The following is a 13,434-nucleotide window of genomic DNA, read 5'->3' as shown; positions in this document are numbered from 1 at the left end:
TTGTCAATGTGTACTCCAAGGTATTTATAGTCCTCCACAATGTCAACACTGACCCCCTGGATTGAAACAGGGGTCAAGTGTTTCCTGGTCTTCCTGAAGTCCACGATCAGTTCCTTGGTCTTTGCCACGTTGAGCTGCAGATGATGGAGAATGGTGTTCCATGGCTGTGTGGATGGTTTCAGTAGAACCATCATCTACCTTGCGTGTTTAGATAACAACAGGGCATCAAGTGTTTTGTCACTGTTCATGGTTGGTGTTCAGAACTTTGGAATGCCATCCAGCGTGAGATGTGATCATGGACTAGAAAACACTGGTGTTGCCCGTTTCATGCTTTACAGGCAAGGACTGAACAGGCATAGTGTTATCACTGGCAGGTCTGTGCATAATCAAAGAATTGAGCGATTATGGGCAGAATTAAATCGAGTGGTCTCATATCATTTTGTTAATCTTTTCAATTTTATGGAGGAGCATGGTGTATTAGATTCACTTAATGAGGTCCATTTATTTTGTCTTCATTATATATATTTGCCACGTATTCAAAGAGCTGCCACAGAATTTCAGAACCAGTGGAATAACCATGGACTTTCAACACAAGGAGGGCAAACCCCTCTTCAGCTGTGGCAAAGGGGCATTATCAACAATGCAGGAATACATAACCCAAATATGAATGGTATTTGTGAAAATGACTTTGGTATTGATGAATGCAGACCACTGCCAGAGCTGGAGACAAACAATAATGTCGTTGTTCCATCAATTAACATTTCCATCAGTGACACCATGATGGTTACACTTCAACAGACCTTTGATCCATTTGAAGATGATGGCAATAACGGTATAGATTTATTTTGCAACCTTGTTCATTTTCTTGAGAGACAATCCTAAAATATCAACAAGGCCTCTGGAGAAATTTCATTTACTGTAATTGTGGTTGTGCAGCTTAAAAAGAATACAGTGCCAAGACTGTTGTTAGTTCAGTATTATTAGAAGTTTAGTCACAGCTTTAAATTTCAAGAATGCTACTATCAACCTTTACATGCATGTTTACGGTTTGTATACAATTTTAAAGAATTTATGAGTTGTATTATGTGAGTGTGTTGAGATTTTACAACCATGTTTTGTTTTAAAACACCTTGTTAAAAGAAAAAATAAATTTGTGCAACCACATTTTATTGAGGTTTTTGGTCATCACAATCACCAGATGTATTGTCTTGGAACAAGATGACTCAAACTGATAACATTAACATTAATACAGTCATACAGTCAATACATCAAACATGGATCACTGATCAAATAGAATAGAAGTGTCAGATAAACAATATTGAAGAACACCAGAGAATAAAAGCAACAAACAAGTACAAAGCTAGAAAACAAAAATAATCACAATGCACATAAATTAATGCAATGAAAAAATTATTATTGAATTATGTTAGTATATATAACTATTGTATACTTGTAGAATGGTACCCTGACAAGCAAAAAGACTTGAAGCAAATGAACATTTGTTAAAAGGTCAATGCAAAAACAGAGCCTCAAATCACAAAATAGGTGGGTGACATATGAAATATGGCAACATAAAGTAAATTCAGCTTGGTCTCAAGCGTGTTAATTGGTGTTTTAGGTGGAACATTTTGAACATTTGTTTGATTTCTGGGAAAGAAAATGCAATGATATTCAAAACACCCCCCCCCCCCCTCTTAGAATTACTTAATGGTTGACACTCATTAATTTAACTGAGTGCAAAACTCAGATTAGCATACTAACCTGACCAGGAATTAAGCTATTCCAAAACCATGTGTATTACCTAATGCAAAGTCCATATTCTCCTGAAAGTCTTTGTAAGAGGTATGAAGTGGTAACTTTAAACAATTGATGCACGTGTTTGCAATGGGTAGTTTAGACATGGTTTGTGCATCTGGCTCTTGGTGAAGAAATTCAATGGACGGTTGTGGAGAGAAGCCAATTGGTGGCTCCAGTGGCGAAGGCAAGAATTGTCCCCAGCTTCTGTGTTCCGTCTTGATCTAAAGGAAAAGCAATACTGTCAAAAATGGCATTAAAGACAAAAAACACAGCAAGCATTTCTACTTTTAACTGATTCAATGAAAAGATGCACTGCATTATAAATTGAACACAATGCTTAAAACGCTAAATTTACCTTCTGCATCTGTTAGGTAGTCTCTCCAGAAACTAATGACAACTGCTTCAGCATGCCTTTTATTGCTCCCAGCTGGAGAAAGGCGGATGGTAAAGAGGCTGTCAAGAAGGTCAGCTGTAAGCACTGAAGGTGACCAGCATAGAAGGGTGCGAAAACTCTCTGGGTGATCTTGGATTTTGTCCAGCACCTCAAGTGTCCGTAGTCCATCCTGAAATCTAAATGATAATCAGAATTACCTTTAAAATCACAAATCACATCAAAAATGAATGGATCCAAGAAGTATAATCTAAAACATATGAATTTATATATACAATAATTTTTACTTCCGATTATTCACATCATCAAAAGTGTATATCCCAAATCTGCATTTTTCATGTGATGCTGTCACCTTTGGAGGCATGGTGTACCTACACATAAAGAAATGTCACACAAAATTCCCAGAATACAAGGCAATCAGCATGGGTTTGAGTTACTTATTGGACAACAATAAATACATACATACATACCTTTCAAATGGACCACGGACTCTGTGTATTACTTGGAACATGATAATGTCATGTATAAGCAGATCCTTGTCTTCCAGCCTCCGTAGCGGCCTCAGGCAGCCAGTATTGGCTAAGTATTCCTGAAGTGGCTCAGTTGCTACTATCAGATCTTCAAAGGATTTACACTCTTTAACCTTCAAATAAAAAAATAAAAAATTAATGGGCCCCAATTAATACATGGAGTAGAACGAAATGCACACAATACTAAAACATTATCCAACAACTGACAAATCAGTTTTACCCTTTTAATTTTTTCACGCAGGTCACTATCGGCAACATCTTCTAAAACTGGTTTAGCCAAATCTGGGCCATCAACAAGGCAAGAGAAGAGTGTTGGGGACAGAAAGCCTGCTGGTGGACCACCATGTACAAGGCTTACTGCAATGGCTCTGCCTGCAATGAAGTACCTGTCCTCCCTCATGGCTAGAAATAATGAAAAACATTACATGTCAATAGATGCATGAAAGCGCTTGACAAGAACTTCATAAAAATGATTTTTTTATTGCATTACTCCAGGGATATCAGCCTAAAATCAATACATACCAGCACTATCAAGCGCCAAGTTCATTTTGCCTTCTTCACCCTCAAACATTGGAGACAGGGGCAAAGCTTCGATCAGAAGTCTTAGAAATTCTCTTCTTGGTCCACCCAAGTCAACAGCCTCTTCAGGTACTCCCATATCGTCAGAAAACCTGACAGAAATTGTGTGGCATGGATCATATGTCGCTCGTTTAAAACCTCTAATTGCTCCATCCAGGACTGTTGATCTATTAATGTTGAACTTGCATTTCTTCTGTTGGTTTACTTTTGCAGAAAGTTCCTCCAAAATATCTTTTGCTGATACCAAACAACTTGAAGTCCTGTAGGATTAGAAAAAAGAAAAGAAAAAAAAAGAAAAAAATATTGAAAAGAACATCAGTAAAAACATTCACATACAAGGGCTACAAGGACATACAAAGTTTTGTCAAAATCAGAATCAGCATACTTTATTAATCACCAAAGGAAATTATCATAATCATAAGCAAAATGTACAAAGGAGTATATTGCTCAGTGGCTTTTTATATTGTTTATATGTTTTGGAGAACTAGAAAGCACTAGAGCAAAGAAAAATAGTTTCAATGCACAATAAGTAAATTTCATTTCATTGTCAGATAGGCAGCGAATTTTTAACAGCCTATTTCAAATAAAATAAAATTTGCCAGCATTACAGCATTATCATTTGACTCTGTAGACATTATTCAAAAAACTGTTTTGTTAACAGCAAATATAAATATCATATATGCATATAAATATCTGAGGATGGATTACACTCCTTCACAACACTGGTTACAGTATTGGATTGCAACAAATATGGTGTGTTTAATTGGCTACTGTAAAACATTTGTATTTGAAACTAACCTTTCGCTCTGCAGGCTTGCTAGTATAGCCTGGTTAAGTTCCTCATCATCAGAAGACATGTCAGATAGTGGAGTCATGATTGAAAGGTAGTTATCGTAGTTTACAGATTGACTGTGTGTTGATGTAGAGGGTAATGCTGAACAATGATTCTCTGGATTCCTGGTCTGGTAGGGTGAGCTTGAGGTATTTCGGCACGTCAGGACCAGAACTGGATCACTTAAAGATGCAGATGATGAGGTAGAAGGCTGACTAGTGGAAGGGTAGATTTCCAATGAAGACACTGGTAACTGGCTGAAGGAAATGTTTGTTGAAGCGCTGCTGTACTTGTGTGAGATACTACTTTCATGGGTCAAGGCAGGAGTTTCCGTTAATAATGTTCCATTACAAACTGATGAGGCAGGAGATTGCGTCGGAGCAGAGATTGGTTGGAAGGCAGCTGTTGAACTGGCAAAACTGTCTGAAGATGATGAGCACAGCTGCCTCGATGAAACAGGGTTTTCTTCAAAGTTTTCCTCACTGCTGTAGCTTGTAATATCATCCTTAGAAATAAAATAATAATTATAATAATTCACATATATTGAATTTGAACATTAAATACCATATATCCAACCTCTTCTGCTTATTCTTATCAGAGGTGGGGTGGTTGGAGCCTATCCCAGCTACCATAGGGTGAGAAATTTCAAGAGTTAATAGATCTTTCTCACAATTACTTTTACATACTAGGCAGACAAAATTGTAACACATCTCCTGAACAGCAGTAGTCTTACGTTCTATAATTCACAAACAGTCCAACAGAGCAGCTGTAAATTTAGTCAATACCAGAGCTTAGGATTAACATTTTAAAAAAGGAACATTAACTTGGTACTATTCTATCCAACTACAAAAGGTGAAAGGCAAGTTTAAAAAGAACAGACATGAGAAAGTTCAAAGGTTGTTTATGCACCAATTTCTGGTCTTCATATTATTACTGTACAGTGCTATGTAGATTCATTCAAAAGTCAAATAACGTACCAAAATTGGTTTTGATGGTCTGATGTATAGGGCTTTCGATTTATAAATTTTATGTATGAGATTTGCATCCAGCTCCTGTCCTGCTCGCAGTTTGGGCGCAATCAGTCTGTTGCCACAAGCCATCAGAAACTCCAGGCTGGAAAACAGTTACAGTAAGTTGTAAAATGTTTAAAATCCAAAACAGCAAAAATGTTCCAATAACTTTTTTAGAGCTAATCTTGTTTTCCTCTTTGAATCAGACTGAAACCAGTAGTAACAGAAGTAAACTTTATACAAATGTCAAAAAAGTATGCCAAAAATGGAGTGTTCAAGAAAGGATAACTGATTTGGTTCTTTTATTTTAGTTTACTGATTCATGTCTACCTGTTCTCTGACTTAAATCGTTATGTAAAGCTTTGAAATGCCTAGATATCGAAAAGACTACTGACAAAAGCTGTGTCGCATTAGGTTTCGACTGCTAGCACGACCTACCTTACATCAATAGAAAGTTTATCTCCAAAGGCGTCCCTTATTTGTTCAGAGACAGTTTTCTGGTCCCAGGATTTTTGGAATTCAAATCCATTCAATATATGCCCTTGTTCATGTAAATGTTGTTTTGTGCGATGCTTGACAACAACACTGCTTGATGGCCGTGGAAGAAGGATGACATCTTTGTTGAAAGTATCATGATAATGTGTCTTGGCCCTATAAAACAAAACAGAAACTATATTCAGATTTATGTATCTTTTGTTTTATTTACCTATACTTAGACACTATCAGTTCCTTAAGAAAGTTGCTAATGTCACTTGGTAGTGACTAGCTTACACGTTAAACTGTTGCTAAGCTTTTATGAATAAAATAAAATGTTACACAGTTTATATTAAAAAAAAAACAGTATCGCAGCTAGCCATTTAGCCCACTTGAATATGTTTAAAGTTGCTTGTGCATGTAAGAGTTGAGTATAATAGCAAACACAAATAACAGAAACATAATTTGAAAGAAAAAAAATGCATAAAGTAATAGCATGCCTATAAATTGCCTTTGAAAAAAAATGGAAAATGTACGTAAAATAGAAAATGTTTTGGGGTTTGACCATTTTAATTCACTGACGCTTGAATTAAATAAATAAATAAATAAATATATAGTACAATGCATAAGGATTTTTTTTACTGCTCTACAGAGAGGCATACAAAGAAACATTTGCTATTACTTTTTACTTTGACTAAAGAACAAAAAAGACACCGATCATATTTCTTTTTTTCTTATTTCATACACTGTAGAAACTGGACTGAAGGCATGACTTGGCATCCATGTTTATCTACCTCTACAGTGGTACAGATCAGAGGAGGAGCCAGACATTTGAAACACCCGGGGCTTAGCCCTAAAGGGTAGTATGCATGTGGGATTTTTTTTTTTTTTTTTGAGGGGGGGGGGGGGGGGGGGTGTAGAAATGACTGAAAGATTAATAGGCTCTGTTTTGAGTTTTGTTCAAAAAAGAATGACTTCATATAGGGAAATATATATATCACACATGCAGGACACCTTAAACTAGTTTTTTAATTGAGCAGCAAGACAGAACGAAGTCGGGGCTGTATCAAGACACAGGGACTAAACCCCAATTCAACCAGACCCAGAACTGATCCAGAATTAAAACAGGACTACAACAGTTCAAAAGCAGGATTACTGAGGACTTAACCAAGACATAACCACAATCAGAACTAGATGATAGTAGCACTAAAAATCATCATAGACCTGCACTACACTTATTTATTTAATTCTACCAAAGTACAATATTTAGATTGAGAAAAGTTTATATAATTATTTAGCCTTGTTGTGCAAACAAGCCTGCAGAACTTAATAAATATAGAATTTGAAAAATAGCAAACCTAAAAAGAAACACTAGGTACGAGATACATGAGGACCTATGATACGGTGATACTTTTAGTAAGCAACCATTTGACTAACATGTGTGTCTCACCTGCTCTTGTTCATCTCTGTTCTGTCCTCATTCTCCATCTCAATCTCTGCTCCTCTCTCTCCCTCTTTGTGCTGACAATCATCAAATATACAGTTGAAACCAGATATTTACAAACTCTTCAGATAAAAACACTTTTTTAATTGTAACATCAAATCAGACAAAATGTTTATTTTTTTAGATTGATAAATATAAAAACATATTTGTTAACTTTAAGAGTAAAGAGAGAAACTGTCTGTGTTTTTTAATTGCAAATGGCACCAAATTGTATTCAAACTGAGCCACACTTATGGAGCTCCACGATTCTTTTCCTGGTGTTTTGGTTGACATCTCTTGATTTTCCCATGTCAAAGAAACAGGCTCTGTGTTTTGCCTTATATGCATCCACAGCTGTGCCACCAATTTACTCACATGGACTCTACTAACCTATCAGAAGCTTCTTCAGCTCAGAATGGAATCGTCTGGAGTTTTCTTATTAATTAACAATAAACTTAGTGTACATGTACTCCTAAATTTGATGAAAGTGATAAAAATAGACAGCTCTGTCTCTCTTTATTCTGACATTTAACTAATTCAAAATATATTTCAATATTTATCTAAAACAAAAGTTTACTCTAAATTGATGTTGTACAGTAAAAATGTTTTATGTTTTCTCCCTAAAGTGTATGTAAATATCTGGTTACAAATGTGAATATCCTGCTGTGTACTGAAATCCCTCTTGTTTTGCATAGAAATATACTGAACAACATACAAAGCATAATATATAAAATAACATTTACCTGAGTTTTTTCTTTGAAAGAACCCTCTAATGTCCATTCTTATATTTCAGTACATAACTGAAACCGAATTAGTCGGGGAGGGTAAGAACTGAAAATATGAAATAAACACACGTAAGCTAAGACTCTCTAAAAAATAGCATTTGTTCGGCTTTTCATTTCGCCATTTGTTGATTCACTTGAAGAGCAAGTAAAATAATATTGGTCAAGTGATCAGTTTCATATCAATCTTTCGTGATGCACCGTCATATTTACATTATTTGTAAGGTACGAATGATTTGCTTTGGTACCTGCTCAAACTTAAGCTCTCCTTAGTATGGCTGGCTCCGTCTCTCCAGCAGCTGCCCCCGCCCCCTCGCTCAGTCGCTTAGTGCCTGAGCTTGGATCATACCAATATCAGGGGGGGATTCACGCACAGTCGTAAATTCCCACAGTGTGCACTATGTGCTTCGAATATTGTGTGTACTTTTTGTTTTATACAGTTGTCAGCCAGGCATCTAACTATGAAAAAATTACACTCCAAAATACCCCGGGCTTCTGACAAAACAACCCGGGCTTAAGCCCCGTAAGCCACCCCCACGCTCCGCCCCTGGTACAGATATTGATCCACTCACAACACAGAGTTGGATTGATGTCTTCTAGCAAGATTAAAATTCTACCCCAAAAAATAAATAAATAAATAAATAAATACAAAACTAAACAAAAACAACAGGAAAATTAACCCAACCTTTTATTTAGCAGGCTAATGTAGCTACCACCTCCCACATTAATAAAGAAGATTTAATAAAGTAATCTTAAAGTAAGCATCAACTTACACTCGGGTCACAAGTACAAACAGCCACTAATATTGAAATAAATGCCACGGTCTTTACTGTTTTTAATGTGGATGCTGCTGAATAAATTAGCTAGGGCTAAAAATTTATAAGGGTAAAAAAGTGCGTTGCTAAATCAGCAAAGCACATTTCGTATTTTGTATTTCGCAGTTGTATAGTTAAGTGGCAAACTGTTTTGTTCTTACCTTTTCCTTGATCTGCAGTTCCAGTTGCCAAAGTGTTTTTGGGTCTGATATCACAAAGACTGCCCCACTCCAGTCGAACTCCGTGTAGCTACTTGACTCGTTGAAGATACCCGGGTGTTAGCTGATCTAAAAAGTTCCCTCATCTCACTTTCCACCGTTCTGTGGATAACACTGGGTGCAGTTGAGCCCGTCCCATCTCGATCAAGTGACGAGGACAACGATGTGACCGTTTCAGGAGATGATAAAATATTTCTTAACAACCCGACAGCTTGCTGAAGAACTCGAGTTTCTTCTCCCCCCTCCATGCTGTCAGACACTTGAAAGTGACCCGCGCGTGCTTCTCAGCCAATCACAGCGGTACAGACACCCAGCCTTCCGTTTCCATTAAACTCCTTCCGTTTCCACTATACTCTTTCATTCACATACATTATTCTCTTGCATACATATATTTTCTTCAGATATGTATGCATTCTCTTCTTACATACATATATTATTTGTAAGATTAAATGCATTTTGAATGCATGTAAATGAGAGCAAAATGTAGGAATGCATAAATGAAAATGCATGTATGTTAGAGTGCAAATGTGTATGTATGTATATGTAGATTAAAATACATGTATACATGTATAAGAGAGCATAATATTGCAATGTGTGTGTTAAATATGTGTAAACATGAGAATAAAAATATCTAAATATAAAAATTAAAATAAAACTACGTGAGAGTGAAAGTATATGTATGTGAAAGAAGAATATATGTGTGTGAGAGTGAAAATATATGTGTGTGAAAGAAGAATGTATGTGTGAGAATGAAAATATATGTGTGTGAAAGAAGAATGTATGTGTGTGAGAGTGAAAGAATAAATTTTGGCTTGTACGGCCCCTCATACGTATATATATATATATATATACATATATATATATATATATATATATATGTATATATATATATATATGTATATATATATATATATATATATATATATATATATATATATATGTATATATATATATGTATATATATATATATATATATATAAAAAAAAAACACCCAGCACGCCCCTGCGGGCGGTCTATCCTTCCAGCTCGGGTCCTCTACCAGAGGCCTGGGAGCTTGAGGGTCCTGCGCAGTATCTTAGCTGTTCCCAGGACTGCGCTCTTCTGGACAGAGATCTCCGATGTTGTTCCCGGGATCTGCTGGAGCCACTCGCCTAGCTTGGGAGTCACCGCACCTAGTGCTCCGATTACCACGGGGACCACCGTTACCTTCACCCTCCACATCCTCTCGAGCTCTTCTCTGAGCCCTTGGTATTTCTCCAGCTTCTCGTGTTCCTTCTTCCTGATATTGCTGTCATTCGGAACCGCTACATCGATCACTACGGCCGTCTTCTTCTGTTTGTCTACCACCACTATGTCCGGTTGGTTAGCCACCACCATTTTGTCCGTCTGTATCTGGAAGTCCCACAGGATCTTAGCTCGGTCATTCTCCACCACCCTTGGGGGCATCTCCCATTTTGACCTCGGGACTTCCAGGTTATACTCGGCACAGATGTTCCTGTACACTATGCCGGCCACTTGGTTATGGCGTTCCATGTATGCCTTGCCTGCTAGCATCTTGCACCCTGCTGTTATGTGCTGGATTGTCTCTGGGGCATCTTTACACAGCCTGCACCTGGGGTCTTGCCTGGTGTGATAGACCCCAGCCTCTATGGATCTTGTGCTCAGAGCTTGTTCTTGTGCTGCCATGATTAGTGCCTCTGTGCTGTCTTTCAGTCCAGCTTTGTCCAGCCACTGGTAGGATTTCTGGATATCAGCCACCTCCTCTATCTGCCGGTGGTACATACCGTGCAGGGGCCTGTCCTTCCATGATGGTTCCTCCCCTTCCCCCACTTTCTTGGGTTTCTGCTGCCTGAGGTATTCACTGAGCACTCGGTCAGTTGGGGCCATCTTCATGATGTATTCTTGGATGTTCGTTGTCTCATCCTGGACTGTGGTGCTGACACTCACCAGTCCCCGGCCCCCTTCCTTCCACTTAGCGTACAGCCTCAGGGTGCTGGACTTGGGGTGAAACCCTCCATGCATGGTCAGGAGCTTTCTTGTCTTTATGTCAGTGGCTTCTATCTCCTCCTTTGGCCAGCTTATTACCCCAGCAGGGTACCTGATCACGGGTAGGGCGTATGTGTTGATGGCCCGGATCTTGTTCTTACCATTCAGCTGACTCCTCAGGACTTGCCTGACCCTCTGCAGGTACTTGGTGGTTGCAGCCTTTCTAGCGGCCTCTTCATGGTTCCCATTTGCCTGCGGGATCCCCAGGTACTTGTAACTGTCCTCTATGTCTGCAATGTTGCCTTCTGGTAGTTCAATCCCCTCAGTTCTGACTACCTTCCCTCTCTTTGTTACCATCCGACTACACTTCTCCAGTCCGAACGACATTCCAATGTCATTGCTGTATAGCCTGGTAGTGTGGATCAGTGAATCGATGTCTCGTTCACTCTTGGCATACAGCTTGATGTCATCCATGTACAGGAGGTGGCTGACAACTGCTCCGTTCCGTAGTCGGTATCCGTAGCCAGTCTTGTTAATGATCTCACTGAGGGGGTTCAGGCCTATGCAGAACAGCAGTGGGGACAGAGCATCTCCTTGGTAGATCCCGCACTTGATGGTAACTTGTGCTATGGGCTTGGAGTTGGCCTCTAGTGTTGTACGCCACATCCCCATTGAGTTCCTGATGAAGGCTCTTAGGGTCCCATTGATCTTGTACAATTCTAGGCATTCCAGTATCCAGCTGTGGGGCATTGAGTCATAGGCCTTCTTGTAATCAATCCAGGCAGTGCACAGGTTGGTCAGTCTGGTCTTGCAGTCTCAGCTGATTGTTCTGTCTACCAGTAGCTGGTGTTTTGCACCTCTGGTATTCTTGCCAATTCCTTTCTGTGTCCCGCTCATGTATTGACCCATGTGCCTGTTCATCTTAGCCGATATGATGCCCGACAGGAGCTTCCATGTAGTACTGAGGCAGGTTATTGGTCGGTAGTTGGAGGGGACCGGTCCCTTCTTGGGGTCCTTGGGGATCAGGACCGTCCGGCCTTCAGTTAGCCATTCCGGGTGTCTTTCGTTAACTAGCAGCTGGTTCATTTGTGCTGCCAGACGCTCGTGGAGTGCAGTCAGCTTCTTCAGCCAGTAGGCGTGAACCATGTCGGGCCCTGGTGCTGTCCAACTCTTCATACTGGAGACCCTTTCTTGGATATCTGCCACTGTGATGGTTACTGGACCCTGTTCAGGGAGGTCGCTGTGGTCTGCCCTCAGATCCTCTAGCCACTGAGCATTGCCGTTATGGGTTGCATCCTTCTCCCATATGCTCTTCCAGTATTGCTCCGTCTCCAGCCTTGGTGGTGCTGTTCTCTTATTGTTCCCTTGCCACTGAGAGTACACCTTTGCTGGTTCGGTGGAGAACAGCTGGTTTATTCTCCTGCCTTCTATCTCTCTGGTGTACCTCCTCAAGCGGCTGGCCAAGGCTGTGAGTCTTTGCTTGGCAGTTTCCAAGGCCTCAGGTATGGACAGCTTGCTGTATTTCTTAGGCACCTTATTTGTCGCCCCTTTTTCAGGTCAGTTCCTCTCGCACTCAACGATCCTTCTCCTATCGCACTTGGGGCTATGTACCCAATCTCGGGTGGGGGTGATGATATCTCCCCCCTGACCTGGCGTCCTGACTCTTTGCCGTAGCATTTGTGTTGTACCTCGTCAATCTCTAGCTGTGAGAGCAGTCCCTTCTTTCGAATGTTGGAACACTGAGCTACTAGTTGTTTCGCCGTCATTGTGGATGTTGGGTATCGAAGAATCCATAGGTCCCTCATCCTATTCATGTAGCCCCTTCCGCCGGGGTTACTTGCGTAGTAGCATTCCAACAACGCCCTGTTTTCGTCCCTTGCCCACCGATGCCTTCTTGTTCCAGTAGCCCACTTTTCGTCAGGGTGCCCTGGTTCCTCAACACCTGACGCGGACCTTGTTGATCCGGGCGACGTCCGAGCCGGCATGCCTTCATATTTATCTGTCTCGCTCATGTCTGCGGTAGGCTTGCTTAGCATAGGGGGGTCTAGCCTTAGGACCCTTACTGGATACAGACGCCCCAGGCAGGAATCGAACTTGCGATCCTCTGTTCCAAAGGCGTGTAGTCTAACCACTACGCTATCCAGCGTAGTGGTTAGACTACATACATATATATATATATATATATATATGTGGTTAGACTATATATATATATACATACATATATATATATATATATATGTGGTTAGACTATATATATATATATATATATATATATATATATATATATATATATATATATATATATATGAGCTGGCCTGGGAACCCCTTGGTGTTCCCCCGGACAAGCTGTAGGAGTTGGCTGGGGAGAGGGAGGTCTGGGCTTCTTTGCTTGGGCTGCTGCCCCTGCGACCCGACCCCGAATAAGCGGAAGAAAATGCACGGATGGATGGATGGATGGGTTAGAGCATGTTAGGTAATTTCATATAGAAATTTGTTAAAATAAAACATTCAATGTTATTTTACAGCGACGACAAATT

At 39.8% G+C, this 13,434-nt stretch overlaps 1 protein-coding gene across 1 annotated transcript; it reads right to left on the bottom strand.

Annotated features, from left to right (window-relative positions):
• Positions 1-1,932: 1,932 nt before the first annotated feature.
• LOC113028871 (uncharacterized) lies at positions 1,933-9,050 on the bottom strand. Its single transcript, XM_026179303.1, has 10 exons — positions 9,003-9,050; positions 8,855-8,898; positions 5,578-5,790; positions 5,107-5,242; positions 4,096-4,634; positions 3,241-3,557; positions 2,939-3,120; positions 2,659-2,831; positions 2,153-2,367; positions 1,933-2,018 (listed from the first exon to the last, which is right to left on the bottom strand). The coding sequence occupies exons 1-10, from the start codon at positions 9,048-9,050 to the stop codon at positions 1,933-1,935; spliced, it is 1,953 nt and encodes a 650-aa protein (XP_026035088.1).
• Between the last annotated feature and the right edge of the window lie 4,384 nt (positions 9,051-13,434).

The sequence above is a fragment of the Astatotilapia calliptera genome, chromosome 9 (genome assembly GCF_900246225.1).
Source record: "Astatotilapia calliptera chromosome 9, fAstCal1.2, whole genome shotgun sequence".
In the NCBI taxonomy this organism is placed as follows: domain Eukaryota; kingdom Metazoa; phylum Chordata; class Actinopteri; order Cichliformes; family Cichlidae; genus Astatotilapia; species Astatotilapia calliptera.
This window is presented reverse-complemented; position numbering and strand designations above follow the sequence as displayed.